Raw genomic sequence first — 22,593 nt, 5'->3', positions numbered from 1 at the left:
TTTAACACATACAGGACAAATGCAGCTTGCACGCCAAGAAACACATGGAGACTAAGACACAATGGATGATGTTACAGTTGCCAGAGGCTGACCATAATGACCAGAAAGTTTTTCCTTTTAAATACAGCACAAATGCAAATATAATAATAGCAATCAAAATATGAAACACATGAAATCTTATCATACTGCAAGACTGAAGCTTATTACTTCTATTCATAGTACTACTGGACATTCACATCCCTCTGGTCTGTATCTTACCTGGAGGGCCTTGTTGGCCAGGCTGGCCTGGGGGGCCAGGGATATATGCATTAGATGCAAGCACTTTTTCACCAGTGATTTGCTTGCTAAGATCAGCAGCATTATTTGGTAGCAAAGCAACCTGCCAAAACCAAAAACCACTGTAAGCCCTTCATTGTTCAGCTGGATAAATTACATTCTTGGTTAAGCTTTCATATGGACAAACAGCATATTTAAGTACTTCAGGAAAACATAAAATGTTTCATTGTGTCCTTCAATGAAATCATCAGAAAAAAATGTTACTGTGTGAAGCTGTTCGCATTTCAAGTCACTGTGCAAATACTGCAAGTCAATACAAATGGAGGGCAGAAGAAATTCAGGAGAGATACAGCAAGAAGTTGTCAAAAACTTAAGTGTCATAATTGCTTGGATCTTCTCAGGAAACCTATTTTTCCTTATTTGAAGTTTTCTCTATTAATTTACTGCCCTTTCTCAGGGCAACATTTGCTCAGATATATAAGTTCTCAATTGCTGCATAAGCCACTAACTTTTCAATGACTGCCCCAAGTCCTTATGGATCTGGCCCTGTAACCATACTATTTAACCTGACAGATGTTTGGATCTGCTTTGCATAGAGACACAAAGCTAAAGTAAGTGAGAATGTAAGGAGAATTGCACACTATAGTTTAAAATGTCATTATCCAGTACATCAGATGTTTAATTATCCATGACACATTAATCTGCCCATATTGACTATATTTAATAATTAAACATATTTAGAAATATTCTGCAAATATTCAGTGTCTGAATATGGAGCTGAAGGGAGCTGACAAGACAGAAGGCTGATCTGCAGTGAGGAAAGAAATTTATTATCAGTGAGTGGCTGCGTGTAGAGTTGGGAATTTTGCTCTGCCAAACGGAACTGAAGAGCTATTTCAGCAATACCAGGGCAGATCTATCCTTGGGTCAACTATGTTGCTCCCTGAATGAATTTGGCTCACTGGATAATTTGATGCTGGAATCTGCAACATTTGTGTGGGAGATCTGCATTAAATAAAATACATGATGACTCCTGCTATCTGATAATGCTTTTAACCAGCTATTTGGAATTCCCTGCACTGGACTGTTCTCAAGACTCCTACTTGTTTCTGTAATTATTTGATATACACCCTCCTGCCCTTAGAGCAAACCTAATGTTTGTAACCCAGAAAAAGAAAATAATGCTATACACTTTCAGTACATGATATAACTAGGCAAATTTCTTTTGGCAAACAAGTTATTACTTAAGGAATGCACTTTAAGGAAAGCCCATGCTGCTTGCAGTTTGGGATTGGATGCACAGAACAGTTCTTAAGGAAGCAAAAGTGAGAAAAAAAAATTTAGAAATACTGAGACAGTTCCTGGTGGCATTTCTGAAACACCAGTTTGATTTTTCAGACTGGACTTCAAAATATGATGGCAGGAATACAAGGATTTATCAGCCATTTGTGATCTAAGTTTTGGAGAGCATTATGGTTCCAAAGACAAGATGACTGCACTAAAGGCAAATTAAATGACATGATGTAAGTCTTACAAGAATTTTGTAGATTTACTCCATGCCCACAGAAATCAGTGGCTGGATGAGGTCAGTGCTTCACAGAAGCCCCACATGGTGTTTCTTATGTGCTTACTCCTATGAATCTGCTCACATAGAAAATGGGGATCCAGTAGGCCTGCTGCTCTGGGGTGGGCTGTCATCTTGTTTTCCAAAGAAAAACATCTGCTTTGTTTATCAATGACCCTGCAGCTTTCTCAGCCAACATTCCAGCCATTGCAACACAGACCAAAGTGTGGGACTGCTGAAGATAAAGGGCTGCTCCACAGATCACAGCCCCATACACATGGGGATGAAGAGGAAAATGCAGTAGCTGGGGGCTCTCATAACCATACCGGCCAGGGACCAGCACACGGAGGTCCACTGGCCAGCTCTGGTCAGCACACTGCAAAGTTTTGTTTCTGGGAGGTGTGTCCACCCTGTCCTGACTGGATACAAATGGAAGGTTGCAAGGACCATCATGCTACAAAGCTTCTACTGTGGGACACAAATCAACCAAGGGCTCTGCAGTGCCAACACTGCCATGCTAAAACCGAGACTTAGAGTTTAATCTTTTGACTACCTGAGAGCATTATATTTTCAGGCAGTTTTTGTGAGAATATTTTCAGTGTCATCAGTAAGTGTTTCTCCTTAGTGGTGGCCGCAGTTGAGTGACAGATTAGTTGATGTCCTGTTTAGAGGTAGTACCTAAATTTCTGAACCAGATCCTACCTACCCAGCTGATAAGTGGACAACCCTTAGTATATAGTCCCTGCCATGAATACTCTTCAGGTTATATGGCAAATGGCCAGCCTGAAGTAAAAATATGCATGTAGTGGTGAAGACTCCTCACGAAGAGGATTTGGAAGTGTATTCTTTTCTGTTGCTTAAATATTGACTTGTTCCAGCCAGCAAGGCTGTTGTAACAACTTAGTAAGTTAAAAAAAAACAACACATAGCTGCTGTGAAAGCATCTACAGATGCTTCCCCACTGAGTCAGCTGGACTTGAGGCATACACTGGGAGTGCCAAAATACCCAGGCTCTGGTCTAGCTCACTGCTCTGATATATTCTGGCCAGAAAGTGGTTGTTACATACACTGGGGCCAAACCATGTGTTTTTGATGTTGACTCACATCCTTTTAGGGATTGGCTATACTCACTGGCCCAATTTCTATTTCACCTTTTAACTGAACCGGGATCCTGGTCCAGGGTGACCTTGGCTTTCTCCATCCACAGCTCCAAATCCTAATGGCCCTTGGAAAATAATTTTTTTTCCATGTGCGTGCAAATATTAGCAAGGGTAAATTTTAAAGAAAGACAGCACTAGAAACAAAACTTCCATATGCTGTGTTGCATGTTGCATCTGGAGTTTTGGGTAGTTTCTAGGAGATCTGTGGTTTTGATGACTTTGACAGTGCTTGACAGGAGTGATGTGGAACATGGCTTTCTAATTAAGATGTTTAAACACATCTGTGCAATAGGATCCAGCTTGATTTTTAAAAAATTGTTGGCTGTGTGTCAGCATGTCAGATATCTTTCCCCCAGTTTTTCATCTTTCCACTGTCCTTCTTTCTGGCAAGGTCTGAGATCAACCAAGATCATCCAAAGACTGCCCCCTAGTACCTCGGGACAGCGCATCCCACTGGATGACCATGCAAGGTGACTTTCTGTTCTTGATCCTGGAACTATTCTGTTCTGGATCTGGAATGGATGTTGAAGTCCTCCAAAAAGGTATTGATGCCATCACCAGCAGGGCTTGACTTCATCCCTATCCTTTCCTAAGAAGACACAAAACGACACCTTCCACTCCCAAAATCATACCCCAGTTCCCAGTTGTAGGGTTTGCTGGATTGGATCCTTCACAGGCTGTTCTGCTAAACTAATTTTGCATAAAGTTCATAAAATCTGAAAGTCTTAACCACAAGACTGAAGACTTATTCCCATAAACTGTCTCTCTGGCAGACAGAAATTATATTTTCTGTACAAAACAGAACAGCTTCAACCACAGATATGGAGAGACGTCCTCTCCAGAACTTGGCCACGAGGAGTGGCTGGTGAAACATGAGGATTCCTCTCTCCCTGGACAGAGAAGCAGCATGAAGCCAGATGTCCTCTCAGCGTGGACAAAAGCTTTCCTCTCTGGGGGGTGAAAAATGCTGAGGGTGTCAGGGGGAGCATCTCTTCCAACTCTGTCTGTGTGAGGCACAACCCAGTGGGTTCCCTTTGAGGATGCCAAATAGATCAAGTTCCCCTAGGAGGATACTTGGGGAAAATTTAGGCTATGGACCGTGACATGACTTAGCTATGAGGCAAGAGTGAGCTGCTTAGTTTGGCCACAGCTACTGTACAAGTGCCTACTGTAACAGGTATCAATGGTCTTATTTTTGTAGGAGTGAGTTTTGAACACAGGCACCTAACAGTGGAAGTTAGAAACAGAAAGCTTTCCACTAATCCATGCCATTGTTCTCCATCAATTCTTGCAGCAAATGACTTGGCCAACTGTGACCCCAGATCCCCCCCCTGGAGGTCAGTGTGAGCCTGCTCAGCATCATGGACCACGGCTGGACAAGCAGCCACTCAAAGGCACAGATCCTTTTTTAACCTGTCTGCTACTGTTTGTTTGAAATTCTGTCACTTCCACATTTGTCTTCATGCTGATTCAGAAGGAAAACATGACATTTTGAGATTTTTGAGATAAAGAGTGTCTCTAACCTCAGTGTATTTCATTTTAGTGAAGCAGATTTCTTTCTTCCCAATATAAATTACATTGAATGAATATCATTAAATGCACAAAAGAATACACCAAATTGTATTTTGACACAATGAAATTAAATGAGCACCCTATGTGAAATAATTACAGCCTGTCAACATGAATTGCTGAGAATATTCCTGCAGAACATTTCAATTTGAGAGAATCTGAATGTTCAGAGGAGATGTCACTAGAAAAGGCATTACATCTGCATCCCTGCCCTTGGCTCTTCAAATTCTAGCCTGGGTCTCTGGGTTATTTCAGTCCTACTCAAGTGCAAAAGGAGGCCACATATAGGAGCAATTAAAGGCCAGGGGAAGTTTTGAAGTGCATTATTGCAGGAAGGACACAGGTGAAAATAAAAAAAAATAAAAAAGGTTAGGGCTGAGGGGTTTTCTTTTTAAAAAAATCAAAGCTAGTGATGTTTTTGTTTAGCCACACGGCTTCTATTTGGCAAGAATCCTGTATCAATACCCTATTAACGTAAAATCATGTTCTCCCGTGTTCCGCCATCTGCAGATTGTATTGCACTTGCTTAGACTAAAGGTGGATCGAGTCCAAAATCCTGTGCATTCAGAATGAATGAAAAGCTGAGGCTAGCACAGATTGCCAAGAAACCTGGGCTCCGACTGGGATGGGCGTTTGCCAGACTCTGTTACCACGAGCTTGGTAACGCAGCTCCACGAGCTTGGTTAGCAATCTGCTTACAAGCAATACAGAAGCATAAGGAAGAGATGCCGTTCCTACATGATTTTAAATATATTTCCATCATCTTTATGGGCACAAGAGCCACATGGCAGTGACAGCTCAAAACACTTAAATTTAACCTCAGTTTTCATAAAACATGCAGGTTCGCTGAAGACATGGCTGATCAGTGTTCATACCTTTTGCTTCAGTTGTAAAACTGTCTGCTTTATTTGATGAAATTCCTTACAAGAGGCACAGCATGTCCCTGGTTTTGCCACATTTTCGGATTTCTCAGGAAGCCCAGCTGAAAGGAAGTGGTTTCCAATATAAATATAAAGATCCAAAGGAAAGAAATTCATAAAGCGATTGCAAAAGCAACTTGAAGGTTGTTACATTTCCCCAGACTGTGAAAAGAGAAGAGAATCTTGCCATTATTAGTGCTTTGACTGTGAATTGCTATGTAAGGCTGAGAAACTTTGCAGGGACGACTCTGAGCTCATTTTTAAAGCAGCTGTTTCCAGTTAACAGTCCCCAAAGAATTTCTTTTTTTAATACCTGGAAAAGGTTACACCCCTTCTTTTATCTTTGTGTTTAGGGTAGACTAACCCTATAGATCTGAACTGATTTACAGTCCCCTGAAGGGCAAATTTTCATATGCTATAAATTACAGTAAAATCCCTCACAATATGTTAATTTCATTCACTTTGCCCAAACTGCTCTTTATCATCGCCAGTTATTCCTCCATGCGATGCAATCAGCCTGAGCAGAGATGGGGACTGAGATTAATGACAGGGATTTAAATCCACACAAGAGAAAGGGTCACACCTGTTGATACTACGCATGAATGGGATCTTTTCAAGAATCCATTAAATGATTCAAACTGTAAGAGATATCACAAATGTTATTTTTGTCCTTTTCCCAGTCCCATACTCAGTGAAGCACTTCTGCATCGCAAACAAGCATTGTTTTAACACAATGACAAATATGGTTTGCAAAACATAGGGTGACACATACTGGCAAACTCTAGGTGAGCTTTTTTCCTTCCACATATAGTTGTTGAGAAACATCAAGTGTATTGAGGCTCTGCATGTCATATGTGGCCTTGTACGATGTTACCTGGAAGGGTTATTGGACACCTTTGAAAACTGACCTTTCAGAGCATGTCCCATAATGGGAAAACTCTGCAGGTGCTCCTGGTTAAAGTCAGCAAATCTTCAAAATCTTCAAAAAGGAACAACTACGAAGCGCTTAGCTATTGTGTTATACTTCTCCAATACATATATATTGGACACACACTCTTAATGTCCTTCATCTTTTCAGAAATTTGTATTGATTTTGAAAACATCTGCATCATTTTAAATAAAAACAGAAGTTTCTAATACTAAAGATATTACGTGGTACTTCACTTTCAATGTTTGCAGGGTTCAATAAGGAATATTGCATCCATCAGATGGTCATCTATGGACCACCAACACACAAATTTAAGAAAAACTGATTTTTGATACATTTAGTCCATTGGATGTAATACCACGTCAGGTATGCTTGTTTTTGGAAGACAAAGATTTATTTCTCTTACTTTGTAATGAGGTAGGAGAGGGTTGTAAGGGAAGGGTGCTGAGGTGACCAGCAGCATTAAGCCTGGTATTAGCACTGAAGTGATCAGAAGATTAGGAGGCAAAGGCTTGGGGTTTTTCCCTGCTCATCAACTGCCTGCTCCCACAACTGCAGTCCAGTGGCATTACAGTAATACACAAATTACTTAACATTTTTATGGCAGTAAGCACACTGCTGTTTGAGCTTCCCAGCCCTTCCTGATAGCACACAACTTAGCAATACCTGAAGAGCTTTCTGTACAGTGTTCAGATGGTTCAAAGAGTTAAGGCCAAAAGGTAGTACTTGGGTTTTTTCGAAGAACTCTACATAACACATCATAGAATGTCAGGAAATCGCAGCTATGCTGGCTTCAACACTATTTGGCCACAACACCTCCCAGAGGGACTCCAGCCTTTGTCTGAAGATACCTAAATACACAGCATCTGCTGGTTTCCTTCCTCAGTGCTCTTTTTCTAATGCTAATAAATTTGCCTTCAGTGCCTTCCAAAGTCTCTTCGCCCATAAGCCTTTCTCTGATAGACCGAAGAATCTGCACCATGCAGGGTTTTTTTCCCCTTAACAAAGAACTGATATGCTGTAATCAAGACATCTCTTGATATTTCTGCAAGGTAAGTTTTCTCTTGATGACAGGTCAGTATTGTGGCTCCCTCATGGAGTTCCTCCTCCATCTTCAATTTTTAAGCTTCCTTTAAAAAAAGCAATGTTTTGACATGTCCACTTTTGGACCTGTGTAGGATTTACAGATGCACATATATAGAAGCATTAGAAAAAATGCCTTTTTTTTTTCAAACTCCAATAAAGTTTGGGTTTGTTACCAGTCTTAACCAAAACTTCTTTTAATAGCTATCTTACCAAATGAGTTCCCTCATATTGTGTTAAGAAATGTTGCTGAAAGCAACATACAGTCACAGGGAGAAACTGCCAGAGCCTCTGCTATTTGAAACCTCATGCAATCCCACTACAATCAGTGGAATTACGTGCAGATTAAGAAGCGGTGAATTTGGCCTTGTGTTTCATTATAAAATCCAGTTTATCTTTCAGAAGGATGTGGCACACGAGGCTGACAAGTATAGATAAAACAGGGCTGTGACAATCCATGGAGATGAATGGGGGGGGGGGGGGTGTGTCAGCTAATGTTTGGAAATATCATACCAGTGAGATTTCTGCAAATCCAGTTGGATTGACTTGTCGGAGGAAGAAGTCCAACAGCGTCATATAAGCAAGTGTGAGCTGCGTCCCAGGAGAGAGGTGGAATCCCCCTAACTCATACCAGACAGAGGTGATGATTTGCCCAGGGAAGGAGTCATCCATCAAATATTCGCTGTACCCCCATCTGATCCTTTATCAGGACCAAACTACAAATAAAGCCAGAATAAAGCATGGATCAAGCCAGAAGCCACCTAGGACAGGCCAGAGGGGCAGGAAGTAATTATACGGAGCCACCCATGCGCAGTGCAGAAACGGAGGTCACCTACCAGGGTCAGTTTGGCCAGCATTGAGCAAGGCACTTATATAGCCTGTTTCCATTGCACAGACCTACACTAAGAAACTAAAATTATTTCAGAGAAGGCTTAAACCCCTGTTTTATGAAGGCTTTCCAAAGCAAGAAGTCTAGCTCATGCATGACGTTGCTGTCCTGACAGGGGTCCTTTCATCTTGGTGAGGCACCGGTGAGCCCCGTGGCGCCTTTTGATAAGAGATCTGCTCAAGGGAGTGATGTGTTTTCTTTGCATATGCCTGAAGACTCTGTCTTGCTGATGCTGGAAGAGAAGGAGATGCTGGCAGGGGAGAGCTCTGCGGGGAGCTGTGCCGTGGGCGGTCTTTGCATGGAGTTAAGTTGATCATCTGTGTTGTATTATCTGGGCTCAGCCTGCTGAGATGGTTTCATTTGCCTACTTCTGCACGGGTAGCTTTATTGTCTCTGTCAAATGCAACATGACTGTGGATGCAGGAAAAATGCTCCCTATTCTTGTGCCTGCTAACAAACTCAAAGCTCTCTGTCAAGCCCACTTGTAGAGCCAAAAAAGGGTTTGGATTGCAGCCTTCAGGCATGGCTTGATGAAAATGTGAATACTATCTCCCGGGAAACATTCAACATGGTTAGAGCTGAAGAGGGAAACCTGTGTTTTCATGTCTCTCACACTAAATTTTAAAATAAAATTTAAGTGTTCAAGCTACCATGAAAAGTAAATCATCTGTTTATTAGGAAGTCATTCCAGCATGGATGCGGTGGTCTCCGGGGCAGTGCAGGGCTGGGGCTGACCACGGGGTGGTGTGTCGCTACAGCCTGTTCCTCGTGAAAAACTTGGTTTTCTCTGGGACGAGTTACGGACACAAGCCCTGTGAAATAGCGATGGCCAGCTCCTCTTTTATTTGCACCAGAGGTCTGGCAATTAGTAACATAACTTGGAGTACCACGGGGTAACAGAGCAGAAAGTAGCCTTCTCTGCTTCTCGCAGCTGATTTGGGAAATGTCTTCAGAGATGGTGCGTATTTCATTCCAGATTAACTACTGGAACTGACATTTTCCTGTGCCACGTACATTCAATGTAAAATTGGTGTTTTTCAAATATTACAAATATTTCCACCACCTTGAATATTTTGAATGGTTGGTTATCCTTAATTCTTTGGACATTATTTTGTCAGGAAATTTGAACTAGCCAGAGGAAAAGTTAACTAAAAAAACTATTTGCAAGGTGATTATATAGATTATCTCTCTTTCCTTTATGACACCCCACACTTACAAGGAAAAAAAAATAATTGAAAACTACAAGGAACAATTCAAGTTAATGGAGTGGCTCCAGTCATACATTTTCAGAGGAAAATCAAAATTATAAATTGCTCTGGCTGTGCAGCGGGATTTGGAGCACCCAGTGACACACATGTGTTCAGGCATTAATTGATGAACTTGTGCTAAGTCGCCACCCATCAAAAGGGGTTGGTTTTTTTCTTTTCCCAGAGCACAGGTTGTTCCCTTCCTCCTTTCTTTTTAAATTGGTGTATCGGTACCGAATCTGCACTACTCTAAATGCTGTAATTTAATAACTAGGATGAGGTAAAAAATTTTAAAATCATTTATACACAGCACACATACATACTTTGAAGCCAACAGTGAAAAGCAAGAACAACCCCTCTCCCATCACATAATATTTGCATTAAAAAAGAGAAAAAAATCTGACCACAGTCACGAGACACACAGACTAACTGCAGGTCAGTAGAAGTCAGTGTTACTCAATGTAATTTAGCAATGGATTTAAGCAATGCTTGAAAAGTGTGTGGAATTCCCAGGCACACCTTTTCTAAGCCTCTGAGCACCCCAAGGCACTAACCACCCAACCCAGGGCTATTTGTTAATCTCAGATGTAGGCGTGTAAATACAAATTAAAGTTACTGAAATTAATTTAATTAACAGATTAAATTAATGAAGGTTTATAAAGGGTCATCATCTGGCAATTTTTTTTCCTATGTCTCCTGAGCTCTGGCCACAAACTAGGGATGATACAGGTTGGTATGGAAGCAAAATATGGCTTTTAGCAGATGGATCCAGCAGAAATGATCTGACTGAAGCTAATGGCAAGTCTCACCATTCAGCTGCTCTGCCTTTCCAGGGGAAGATGTTTTCTACATCCTTCAATGTACTTATGCTCTTTCTTTATAGGTGTGACTACTGATTTACTGCTCCATGTGCACACCTCACAAACCAGAGAGGAGGAGAGCATGCGGCAAGACTGCTTCACAGGCGCTCAGGTGTCCAGTGAACAACCCGGCCTCTCCAGAAGCATCAGCTACATCCCAGCTTCGGAACCCCAGCTCCAAGTGTAGGGAGCAGTTCCTCTTTATGACTGATCGACCTTTTAGATGGCAATTTGGCCCAGGAACTTTAACCCCCACCAGCATATACCTTTATCTCCTTTGGTGCACGTCTTGCCATCCTCCTCCCGGGTATAGCCTTCGTGACACTCACACCTGTAACTGCCCACGGTGTTGACGCAGATCTGAGAGCACAGCGTCCCATTGCTCGTGGCACACTCGTCAATATCTGGAGAGGAGCAAGAGTTCAAAATGTCCTAAAGCTGGAGGTTTCAGACCTCAAATACAATTAAAGACTTCCTTTAAAGGTATCAGGAGATTTTATGGTTAACTGAATGAATAACTGCAGCACTGCTGGTGCTTTGGGCTGGAGCTCTGTGCAAACTGCACTATTATTATTAACATACCTGGCTTTTTACTGGTGATCATTACTTGACCATGTCTTTGCTTTGAAAAGCTCACAAGCAACGCTCGATCCTGCAAACCTTGGCTCCCTGGCACAGCAAATCATGCAGGGCAGGGCAGGACTCATCACACAAGGACCACATGTAAGTAATCAGTCCTGAATGAGATACTAGCCATCTGAATCAAACCCCAAGGATTTATTTTCATAATTAGGCCCAGTTATAGTGCTTTGAGGGTTACTGTTAGAATCATGTCCCTCATCTCAGGCTAAACCCCCAAATTTATCTCGAAACATGCAGGAGGGATTATTAATCGAAAAATTACAACAGCCCAACACTTCAAAGTGTTTGGGTGCTTATGTCTCATTTTAGGTACTACCTTCTAATAATTTCAGGGGGATTTAGATCTCTTATTTCTAGGAACCAATCCTTAACACAGTTAAACCCCATATTTCTTCTGTAATACTAATAAGAATAAGAAAGGTTTCGGATCTAAACTGACTCCTAAAAGACCTGAGAGAGCAGGATACATCATTAACCAGAGATGAGATCAACACGCAGTTCTACCCACCCAGGCAATAAGGCTTCTCTCTGTTCCTGTGCCTCTCCCGGTCATAGCGGTACCCAGGATAGCAAGTACATAAGACTCTCCCAAAGTTATCTGTGCACTGCTGTTCGCAGGGAGCTTCAGCACAGACATCATAGTCTAGAGAGAGAAAAACATGATTAGGGAAAATACCAATGGCGGTAGCTGGATGATACTTTGACAGCAAATATTTCACCTCTCTGCTAATAAATAAAGTTGAGTTAACATTGTTTCTAAGGACTGAAGGAACATAGAAATAAAACATTCATGAGATATAAGCAAAGAATTATAGTAAAATTGTAATTGCTAATCACACAGTTTTACAGTAGTTAGACTTTCTTAAAGTTGTATTTTAAGCAAGGGTCCCTTTCCCAGTTTGCAGAATTTAAGAATTCTTCTCACAGAAATATTAAATTACCTAAAAGTTCTTTGCTGTTTTCTTCCACAAACTTTAAAGTGCTGGTAGCAATATTTCCTATGCAGAATACTGTGAAACACTGTGAAGCTAACTGTCAAACCCAGGCAGAAAGTATATCATAAGGAAAAGTTAATTAAAATCACACAGTAATTGCTCAAAGCCAGATATAACCCTTCCAGCAAAGAACACAGTGTTACAAAACCATCATCACTCTTAATAATAGCAATGTGCAGATCGGGGTATGGTAAGTAGCTGGCTGGGCTTGTCAGTGAAATGCCAAAAGACTGAAGTCCCAGTTTGAAACCTGAAGGACGGCGAATCTGTTTCTGATTTCACTGCTATGCAGCAGCAGAGCTGAAGTCCAGGGAATGGACACCAAAGCAAAACAGGTCTGACCTGCATCCCTGCCCTGCCAGGGGCTGGATTTGACCCCTGGCGTGAGGCTGATGGCAGGGCTCAGGAGAAATGGGCAGGCCCCAGTCGTGGCTGCAAGGGCTTTACAGCACCGTGAGGAACATTTGCCAGGAGAAAACAGGAGCTGAAGAAGCCTAGTCTCAAAACCAGCCCAGGCAAACCCTGCTGAAGTTCAGGTTTTATGCCAAAGCAAGTGGCAGTTTCTGTGATCATTCCAGAGGAGCATCATCCTGCACACAGCATCCACATGGTTGTCACTGTGACCCTCCAGTGACTGGGTACTGGGGGGCCACAGCAGAAATACCCTATTCGTACTCCAGACAAAATACATTTAAACCAAACCTAAGTGTCTTGACTGAATTCTCAGCAATGCACTGTGTTTCCATATATACAGTGTAAAATAATTAAACCCCAAACTCATTATTGACTCACACTAATGGCTAGCAGACGTCTCTGGGCATGATGATTTTTCCAAACAATTAAAATAAAGTAATAGATGGTAAAGCAAATGAAACCACATTTGCTGTACAAAGTACATAGGGCATATGTGTAGCACTGGAGGTAAAAGTGACAGGGTGCCAAGGTACAGAAAAGCACCAAATGAGACTTAACAAGCTGCTGTATGTCACACCAGAGCCCCTTAGACCAAACAATACTATTGTAACACTGCCAAGCACTTCCTGCCTTGTGCTTGTCACCGTTTGAATAGTAGGCATCCTTTCTTTCCTTCTTACTTCACAACTGTGTTGATTTTAACTCTTGAAGTCTGCCCACAATGCTGTAGTGGTGAATGGCAGTGCCAGGACCCCCAGCAGTAATCAGGATTGAATGGTGCAGGTCCTTGTGCAAGCATGAAGAAAAACATGGTCCTTGGCTTCAAACACAGTCAACTTGGGGGCTAGTTTGGGCTTTTTAGGTGATGCTGAGGCTGCAAACTCACATCACATTTGGCACTACTAAATAGTCCCAAATATAAAGCACTAGTGGTATTTTTCCTGGACACAGTTGCAATTTTCATCTTCCACTGAAATAAAACCAGTTGGAGAACAGGCTAGTATGCCCAGCACTGAGGTGAACGTGCCTGCTCCTTAGCTGGCATGCCCATGCAGATACTGGATTTGGCCTGTGCCATGTTCAGCCTATTCAGAGTGGAGGCAAAATGAGCTCTGTCCTCCCTGCGCTTCAAGGAATAAGTGTGCCCTAATAAAATCAGAAAAAACAGCGCTGAAAGGGACCACCTCCCACCACAAGCAGGATTAGCTATGTGTAAACCTTTCCTAATAGACATTCATCTGACCTGTATCCAGAAATCCCTGAGGGATGGAGATGCCCCACCATGCAGTCTATTCCCAATATTAAATATCCTTGCAGATAGAAACTCACAGGCAATCCAAACTTCCCTTACAGCCATTTAAGCTCATTATTTCTGTCCTCTTCTTCTTGTTCAAGAACAGTTTACTTTCCCACTTGCAGTGAGTTTTCACATACCTAAAAACTGCTGTCACGTCTCCCCTCAGCCTCCTTTTCTCTAGACTAAACAATGCCAGTTCTTTTTAATTGTCTCTCTTTTGCCATATTTCATGTAACTAGTCTTTAAATACGGTTTTCACATCCACCTTAGCAGAGCTCCATCAAGACCATTGCTTCATTTACTTTCCTGCAAAGCTAGGGGAGGATTCAGGAGGTGGAAATCTCCCTGCTAGTGGTTCCCACGCAGTCAACCCAAACCACAAAACGGCTCTTGGCAGGTCCCACATCACAGAACTGTGCATCGCCAGGGCTTTGGTCCCAGGTAGTATGACTCCCTCAGGAATAGTTGTTACAACTGGGATGAAATTGGGGAAAAGCTGCTTTACCACCTCCATGTGCTCTGCAGAAGCAAGTGTGCACATGCCCTCCCACATTCAAGACCCTTCTGTGCCAGCCCAGCCTGAGAGTCAAGTTTGAGGATGAATCAAAGCCACACAGTGAGTATCGGGCTGTTTCAGGCTTTAGGAAAATACAAAAAAAACCCCAAAGCAGAATAACAAATGTCTCTATGTATATTTCAATCAACTCAAGAATGGCAACACGGAAAGTTGTACCAAGGAAATTTCTGAAACAGCATTATTGAGAAAAGCGCAGGCTGACTAATGTTTGCCTATCATAGAGCATTTTGCTCAGAATTAGTCCACAGCCAAGAAACTCAAGTAACAAACCAGTGGTTGGGAGGGTCCTCTCCAAAAGAAGGTGTTTCAGACTACATCTGTACCTGCTTTACTCCTGGTGACACCATGAGACAGGACCTACTTGGAGCCTTGAGTCTTCAAAGCAAAGAAGAAGATCAATCAGGAGAAAAGGGTGAGGAGCAATTTTTTGACCTGCCTCACTGGTCAAGTGGAGCAGGAAGAAATGCTGCAAGGGGAATCAGACACACAAAGCAAACTCCCCTTGATGTTTCCTGAGGATCGATTCCTGCTCCTGCAGCTGAAACCCAGAATGAGAAGGTGAGTCCAAAGCAAATGAAATGCAGAACCTGGGAGCATGGACTTGTACTGGACTGCACTGATTTCTGTTGCTTTTCAAGGGCAGACAGGAAATAACAGGACAGAAACCAAAGATGGACATGGACAAAGAGACAGCCCTTTGGGAAAGAGTCTGTTTAAATAACAGCTGTCCAAGGAAGAGATTGGTGTCTTCCTGAGGTAGCTGTAAGAGGGTGGACAAGGGAGGGTCTATCCCTCTCCCAACCCTCCTCCCTGCAGCCACTGCTATCGGCTTCTCTGCATCACAGAGAAGACAGGCCTGAAACTACTTCTCACAGCTTTGACTTGCTGGTACTGGATTAAAAGGTGCAGATGTGCCCTAATAAACTCACTTCTGTAATGTATTTATGTGCCTGTGTTGAGATATGCATTTCATACAGCTACTCTGTCAAGATTATGCCAAAATAATGCATGAAGAGCCTAGAGATGTCTTGTAACAAAGTGGAATGAGTGCTTCACTGAATCATGTTCCTCATCCATATACCAATGGCCCAAGATTGTCTCAGATGTAGCAATTGCTGTGGCCTCTGAAGTTCAAGGTAAAACATAGTTCAAGCTGAAAAAGGGGGAATGGAGATACAAAGGGAGAGAAGCCACAGCCAGCAGAGAAATTCAATTAGTGGCAGAAACTCTCAGATTACTGAAATGCAGTTAATAGACAGGATTAAGTGAAGTCAGTGGGTAGATAATAAAAGCTGCTTTCATAATCACCTGAAACCTCAAGAGATGAAAATTAGAAGCCTAAGATAATCTATTGCCATGGCTCTCCATTTTATTTTTGCTCCTATTACTTCTCCTGCCATATCCATTATATTTAGTGAATAATGAGCATATATATATATAAATTATATAAAATTGTTACAATCCAGAAGAAAGTAGGAGGCCAGACTGTGGCTTCTTTCTCTCCTGGCTTCTTTCTACCCCAAAGGGATTCAGGGCTTCTGCCTCCTACACACAAAACTGCCTTGTACAGCATAGCACAACCGCTTCCTCCAAGTGTCCATCTTGCACTGGAGCTGTCATCTCATGCCACACACACCGAGACAAAACTCACTGCAAAACCACAGGACGAGGAACACTTTGTGAGCATCAATTTCACCCAAACCCCACCCAGCTCCCTGGGACTTGAGCTGGTGCTGTGGGCCGTTTCTTCACAAGGAAGAAGCAAATGCACAGTTCCTGTTTGGAGAATATGTGGGGTTTTTTTCCTTCTTTCTTTTTTTTCTTTTTTTTTTTTTTTTTTTTGCAACCATTGTTCTAGTGTTTCCAGCCAGCAGCAAAGAAGATACAAATTTTAAAAATCACAGCAGAATCAGAGTTTGGTTATAATTCCTGTTGGCTGGAGACTGTAACTCAAAAACCAGATGACTCTCCAGTATGTTAATTTGTCACTTTTCTTTTCAAAACATCACCATTCCAAACTGAAAAAAATGATCAGGTCAACTCGAGGCTTTCCATATGTCATAAATAGAAGGATGTGTTACCGTAAACCAACTTTTTAACCTGCTTTTTGGAGCAAACAATGTTTATTGGCTTGTCGTCTCTGGCTATTTGCTTCTGCCTGACAGTTCCTCTGCTCCTGTAGCTTCAGCGCCAGTTTCATCCAAATTGGGCACCGCAGTGGGAGTGACTGAAGAAGTCACACTGCTACTGCTCACATGAAGCCATTGGCTAGGTAGACCCAACAGAGGCCTCCCCCAAGGCTAAGGCAGGCAGAGCTCAGCCTTTTCCTAAACAAGATCTTGTTGCAGCAACCTCTGAGCATTGGGACCCCTGTACTGCCTTTGCAAAGCATATGGGCAGCTCCCCTCTTGCCAGGAGGGGATCGTTCACTTTTCACTACTGCGGGAACTACCCCAAGTAATTCTCTGTCTCCTTCTGCCCCTGGTGACAAGGAAGCTGTGCCCACAACCAGGAAAACTGGTGGAAGAGAGACACCATTTGGCAATGTTCTCCCCTTGCTGATGTCTTTGACAGGAATAGGTAAAGGCAGGACTAACTCACCTAGTCAGCCTCCCCATGCACTTACAAGCCAAATCAGCTATGCCAGATCCAAGGGGTACATGGGGAAAGCCATCAGCAAGGACAGGTATGGTCCTGGGTGCACAGAGTGCCCCCACATACCTAGCCAACAGCAGAATGCGTCTCTCTGTTTGCAGCAGGTCATGGAACAAGATATGTGCAGCCACGTGTACTTAGGGGAAGGTCAAGGCTTGGCATGCTAATCAAAACTTTTGGAAGATGCTGATCTTTTCATTTTCCCAACAATTTATTTGGAACAGTTCCCCCACTGACACTTGAGATACAGCCGACACTGTAGTTGTATCAGGATGCTCTTCCAAACTGTCAGAGTGAACAGGGCAAATGGGGAAAGACAAATGCACGGGGACACAAGGGGTAAGAATAGTGAAATCACATACCTTCAGGGATGCACTGTCCAAGAACAAACTTATAACCCTTACAGCATTTTTTCCTGAAAAACAATAAAATAAATAAATGAATAAATAAATATATTCTCTAAAGGTTGGTGCTGCCTTTAAAAGCAGTCATGGGTAGATCATGGATATGATGAACCAAACAAGATGCAGATACTGAGTTTTGCAGTTGGAGGTATCTCAGCATTAAAGAACACAACATGGAAACCCACCACTCAGTCTATGAAGCATTTTAAATGACAGCACAGCCAGACACCTCAGGACCCTGGAGCTGGGTACCCCAAAGCTGACCCAGTCAACATCCCAAGTAGTTTCTGAAAACCCAGCTCTGTTGTGTTGAAAGGATGTGGCACACCTCTGTGCTGTCCATATACACATCTCAGGTCATAATTTTCATGATATGGTGAAGGGTGTTTTCAAACATCCATCATTACAATGTAAACTTTCAGAAAGGGATAAGTCTCAGTGGGGAGTACACACAAGATAAATGTTATCATTCATTTCTCATCTTTTAATAAACCTGGAAGGTGATAAGTGAAATATACTAGGTGTTTCAATCAGAGCAAGAGAGGCTATCGGATATAGGCAGGGGAACAAAACTGCAGTGAGGTGGCAACAGGATCAGGTATTTTTTGTGTGTCTATGATATGAACAAAGTCTGAGTGCTGAGAAATTAATGTTTCTTACACACTGGCCTGTAATGACATTTAGACATTGAGCTATATCGGCTTGTTTGCTTTCTAGGCAGCAAACCACATCAAGTCACCAGGACTCCCAGCAGTGCTGAGAAGCCATTACAAATGGCTGTGTCCCTTACCACCCTGAGAGCTACTCACTGCAGGGACCTGGTGACCTTCGAAGGGTCTCTTGTTGGTTGCTACCAGGACTGCTGCAAGAGAAGCAAACTGCTGTTAAGTGTGCTATTTTATCAAGTCTACATGAGTCTGAGGGGAAAAAAACCCTGTATTTTACAAATTCACAGTTTTTCATGCCTTGTGGACATGCTGAAATATCTGCAAAACTGGGAAATCATCCATTTGGTCTTACCCTTTAATTCAATAACTGACGCAGAAGAGTGCTAAAGGCATGGCAGTCAAAGACACAACACTCCCCTAGACAACACGCAGCCATCACAAATCATCATTATGAATTTAAATCAACTATCAGTTGCAACTGGCCACTTAAAACAAACAATGCATTACTCCAAACTATGTAAAAACAAACTTTGGCTCCATATTTTACCCTCTTCCAAAGATTAGCTGGAATATAAATTATGCTTAATGAAGGTTGAACATCTGAAGAGGAAGCTTTGCTTTGTTATGCAAACAGTGGTCCCTCATTAGACTTTTCTCCAAACACTGCTGTGAAGTTTTATCTGCAAGACAAACAAATGCAGGAGGAACGAGTTCAAAGGTGCATCGGGGAGGCTGTTCATATGCTGCAAGCCATGCTGATGGCTTTCCAAGTACACATTCATCTCCCCCTGTCTGTGGAAGAAGGGAGGCTGATAAAGGCTTGCTTGTAGCTGCTTTTCATAGGAAGATACAGCCTGGCTAGAGAGGGGGCTGGGAGATGGGAAAGGAGAGCAGGGCATCGCTGCCATGAGATGCTGACTTGTGGGGCTGTGCAGCCAGAACTAACCAGAAAGAGGGAGCCCCAGCTTTCATCATTTGTACCCTTCTCCCTGGGAATTTGCATTTGCTTGCAGGCTTAGGACCCTTAGGACTCCCACCCTTGGAGTGGCTTGTGGCAGCAAATGCAAACTTCAGCCGGCTCCTGGGTAAGGGCTCGCCTGCTGGGAACCTTGCAGGAGCTGCCTCTCTCCTCTCAACTTGGCCAGCCATGGCTTTTGGCTGGACCTGTTGGCTTTCTTATGGCTAAATTGTGGTTTTATCTGCTTTCCTGATCACCAGACCACTTGCCCTGATCAAACCCCTCTTCCACAGCCACAGACTGAGAGACCACCACACACATTAAATACTGCCCTGGCACCCTGAAGCAAGCACAGCCTTGCGTAGCCTCACCATGGATTTCTCCCTTTAAAGCAACTGGAAAATTGTGCTGCCCTGGAAGACAGATATCCAAGCCCCTAATGAAATCCATCTCTACAATGGCTTCTTGCAGCAGTGAGTTCCACAGGGGGATGAGATGTTTCTGAGAAATCATTTCCTTGTTTTCAGTCCCCCTTCCAATTTTGTTTAATTTTCCCAGACTTTACTGGTAAGGAGATTTGGAAATATTTTCTCTAAATACCTGAAGATTTTTCCACATTGTGAAAGCTTTAAATCACACTTAAAGAAGTGCTCTAGAGGAAGGTTGCCCTGCTTTCAGGATCACACTCCACAAACCAATTTCCTATGGTAATAGGTTCCCAATTCAAGATTACAGATCTCTCTATTAGCGCAGCCTGTACTCAACAGCAGGCTTCAGCCATCAGCGTGATTTTGCCAGGGAAACTGCTACTTTAGGGTTAATGCACAGGAAATACAATAAGACAATGCCCATTTCTCTGAAACATTACATTGCAACCCTGGGATTTCTGCATGCTTTAGCTTTTTACATTCTAAAGAGAAATCTGTCAAAATGATGGACACATGAGTTGATCATTAGCAAAGGCATTTTAATAGCAATACTCATTTTCAGCCATCCAGCTCCAGGTTGACATGTCTAATCAACGTTGCACAGCAGCGATCTCGTTATACATAATGAGAGGTAAGAAGGGGTCCCCACTGATAACTTCAGCTCCTGAATAACTTTCAGTGTGACTGTTGCTATGCAGCTATACATGTAAGCATGCATCAAACACAAACTAATACGTGGCTATATAAGAAGCTCAACCACTAAAATCTGGATCTACAGGGAAATTGATTCATTAACATTAAATCTGGTTTCCAAAAGGAGAAACTTCTGTCAGGCTTATTTGTTACAGCTTTTAATGGGGTGCTTTAGCTCTTAAAAATATAGCAACCTCTGATTCTCAAGCAATCTTCGCTCAGAAACGTGCACAAGCAGAGGGTTTTTGGTGCTGTGATTTTGATCACTGCAATGCCTAGCTTTTGTTACCTGCAAGAAAATGCGAAGTGATAGGGACTCTCTCAAAGCAAAGTTACCCTTTTTTTCTGATGAGCAGCTGCAGGAGAAGCAGGGAGATGTTGAGGTACTCCCCTCTGCTCTGAAGGTCGAGGTGCTCCTGGATCACTGAATGTCAGAAGATGGGATTTAGGGTCAAACTTTTGATAGCAATAAAGACATCAGTGACTAGGCAAGCAGTGGATCTGCCTTTGCTGCAGGCTTTTGTGGCCCGTCACCTTGCAGACTGAGAGGGAAGCTGAGCTTTCCAGGAGCACCCCATTTCCCATTGCCCGCAGATACTCCCTGTGCCTGACACACAGCAGTGCACCAGCACAGCACTCCCTGCCCCATCTTGTGAAGTGGTAGCTGCTTGATAGCATCGCCCCAGACAGGCAGGACGGAAAGGCAAGATGCAAGGAATGTGGCTTAATTAAGCCACCACTTTATTAAGTTAGCTTATCTGGCAGCTATCAGCAGTAACTCATCCAATGCGGACCATGTTTTTTTTCCCATAATTGTTTCCACCTGGTGCAGATCTGCCATTGCCCCCAGCCCACCTCCTGCCCTGCACCGGGACACTGCGGCTGGTGGCGGTGCCGGCGAGACCATGGTATGCTGAACCAAGAAAATACTTCTGTGCAAGATGGAAGGGAGTGATTTAGGGTCCTACAGTGTCTGAAATGCTTTGGAAATGCAAGCAATAACAGGATAAACAGTTAAAGTGATAATTAACCTGTATCTGTCTGCAGTAACACGGCAGAGACTTGGGCGATGACAATGGTTGGCTTGGAGCTGCTTGATGCATTATTGAGGTTTTGGTTAACCTCAGCAAAGAGGCAACTTGAAAACTCTATCATGACAATTATGTTGAAAAAGATACATGATGGCCATGTAGTGACTGAAAACAGGGAAGGCAAAGGGGAAATGCAAAAGGAAGGGAAACAGAAAAGTTTTATACTGGTTTCAGATGTACATAATATGTTAAGGAAACTCTTGCTAAAGATGTCAAAAGTAGAAATAGAAGAGTGCACTCTAGGAAATACTTGCCTTCTCGGAGCAAAGCAGACACAGAATTCCCTACGCTGAGTCAGAAAGTCAGTTCTTAAGATAAAATATTGCCTTTACTTTATCCCTACAATGCTGGGGTTCAGACAGTCAGCCTCCAGGATGGCTCCACACAGACAGATATAATTCAAGCAGGGGCGCTTTACCTCCCATTCATCGGGGCTAGGTGCACACACATGGACAGTTTCTATAGTTCAGCTGATGCCTGAGGTCGCTTCACTGGAAGGTGCAGCAGCTCCACAGCAGGTCAGGCAGGTCAAATCCCTCCATTGTGAAATGATACTTCTGACCCATGAATGTCAGAAAAGTTGCAGTTTAGGGGGCATAAAAGCTGCTTAACATTTTACGTAGGTTTGGATATATCAACACTGTTTTCCCGGGTCAGTGTTGGTAGAAAGTAGTGATAATACAGTCAAGCAAACGTATTTAATAAAAACCCCAACTTCCTATAGGGAAAAGATACAATTTTATTTTTTTTTTAACCAGATTTCTTCAGACAGCATCCTAACATGAACTCAGAATAACTTGTGCTGTATCTTGAAGACTTGAGTCAGCAAAGGCCATGGCATGGCTTTGTTTAATTGCACAAAGGGGTCTTTGTCAGACTGGCTCCTTATTGTGCCTGTCCAGCCTTTCTTTTTGATCACCCTGACTTTGAGAATACACAGTGCAGCAGAAATTCAAATATAAAATGCAGCAATTAACTTACAAAAAATAATTAGACAGCTCTAAAAGCAAGCCAACAAAGTACATCAAAAAAAAACCCAACCTTTGTTTTTCTCATATCCTATATAAAATCCAAATAAGAGACAGGTCTGTCTGCCAAAGCATGCACAGACAAAGCCCATCTGCAGCGCAAAGTGTATTAAGGAAGCAGCTCGGTAGCTGTACACAGTTTTGCTGTAATTCACATGGAGAGAAGATTTATGGCAACATGGTGTAAAACTGAAGCAATGCACTTTAGTTTTGTTTGCCTTTCTGTGGGATACATACCGAAATCTTG

General features: G+C 42.7%; 1 protein-coding gene across 1 annotated transcript in view; it reads right to left on the bottom strand.

The window, feature by feature from the left end:
- The window catches only part of CCBE1 (collagen and calcium binding EGF domains 1), a 97,982-nt gene that overhangs the window by 3,862 nt on the left and 71,527 nt on the right, over positions 1–22,593 (bottom strand). Inside the window, exons 3-7 of the mRNA XM_086479991.1 lie at positions 17,439–17,491; positions 11,647–11,781; positions 10,763–10,900; positions 5,445–5,551; positions 259–379 (exon numbers count right to left, since the gene is read on the bottom strand). Coding sequence (XP_086336117.1) covers positions 259–379; positions 5,445–5,551; positions 10,763–10,900; positions 11,647–11,781; positions 17,439–17,491 — 554 coding nt within the window. The remainder of the gene's footprint in view (positions 1–258; positions 380–5,444; positions 5,552–10,762; positions 10,901–11,646; positions 11,782–17,438; positions 17,492–22,593) is intronic.

Source organism: Leptosomus discolor, chromosome Z, assembly GCF_034619465.1.
Source record: "Leptosomus discolor isolate bLepDis1 chromosome Z, bLepDis1.hap2, whole genome shotgun sequence".
NCBI classification, from domain to species: Eukaryota; Metazoa; Chordata; class Aves; order Leptosomiformes; family Leptosomidae; genus Leptosomus; species Leptosomus discolor.
Note: the sequence above shows the minus strand (reverse complement) of the source record. Positions and strands in the feature narration are given on the sequence as shown.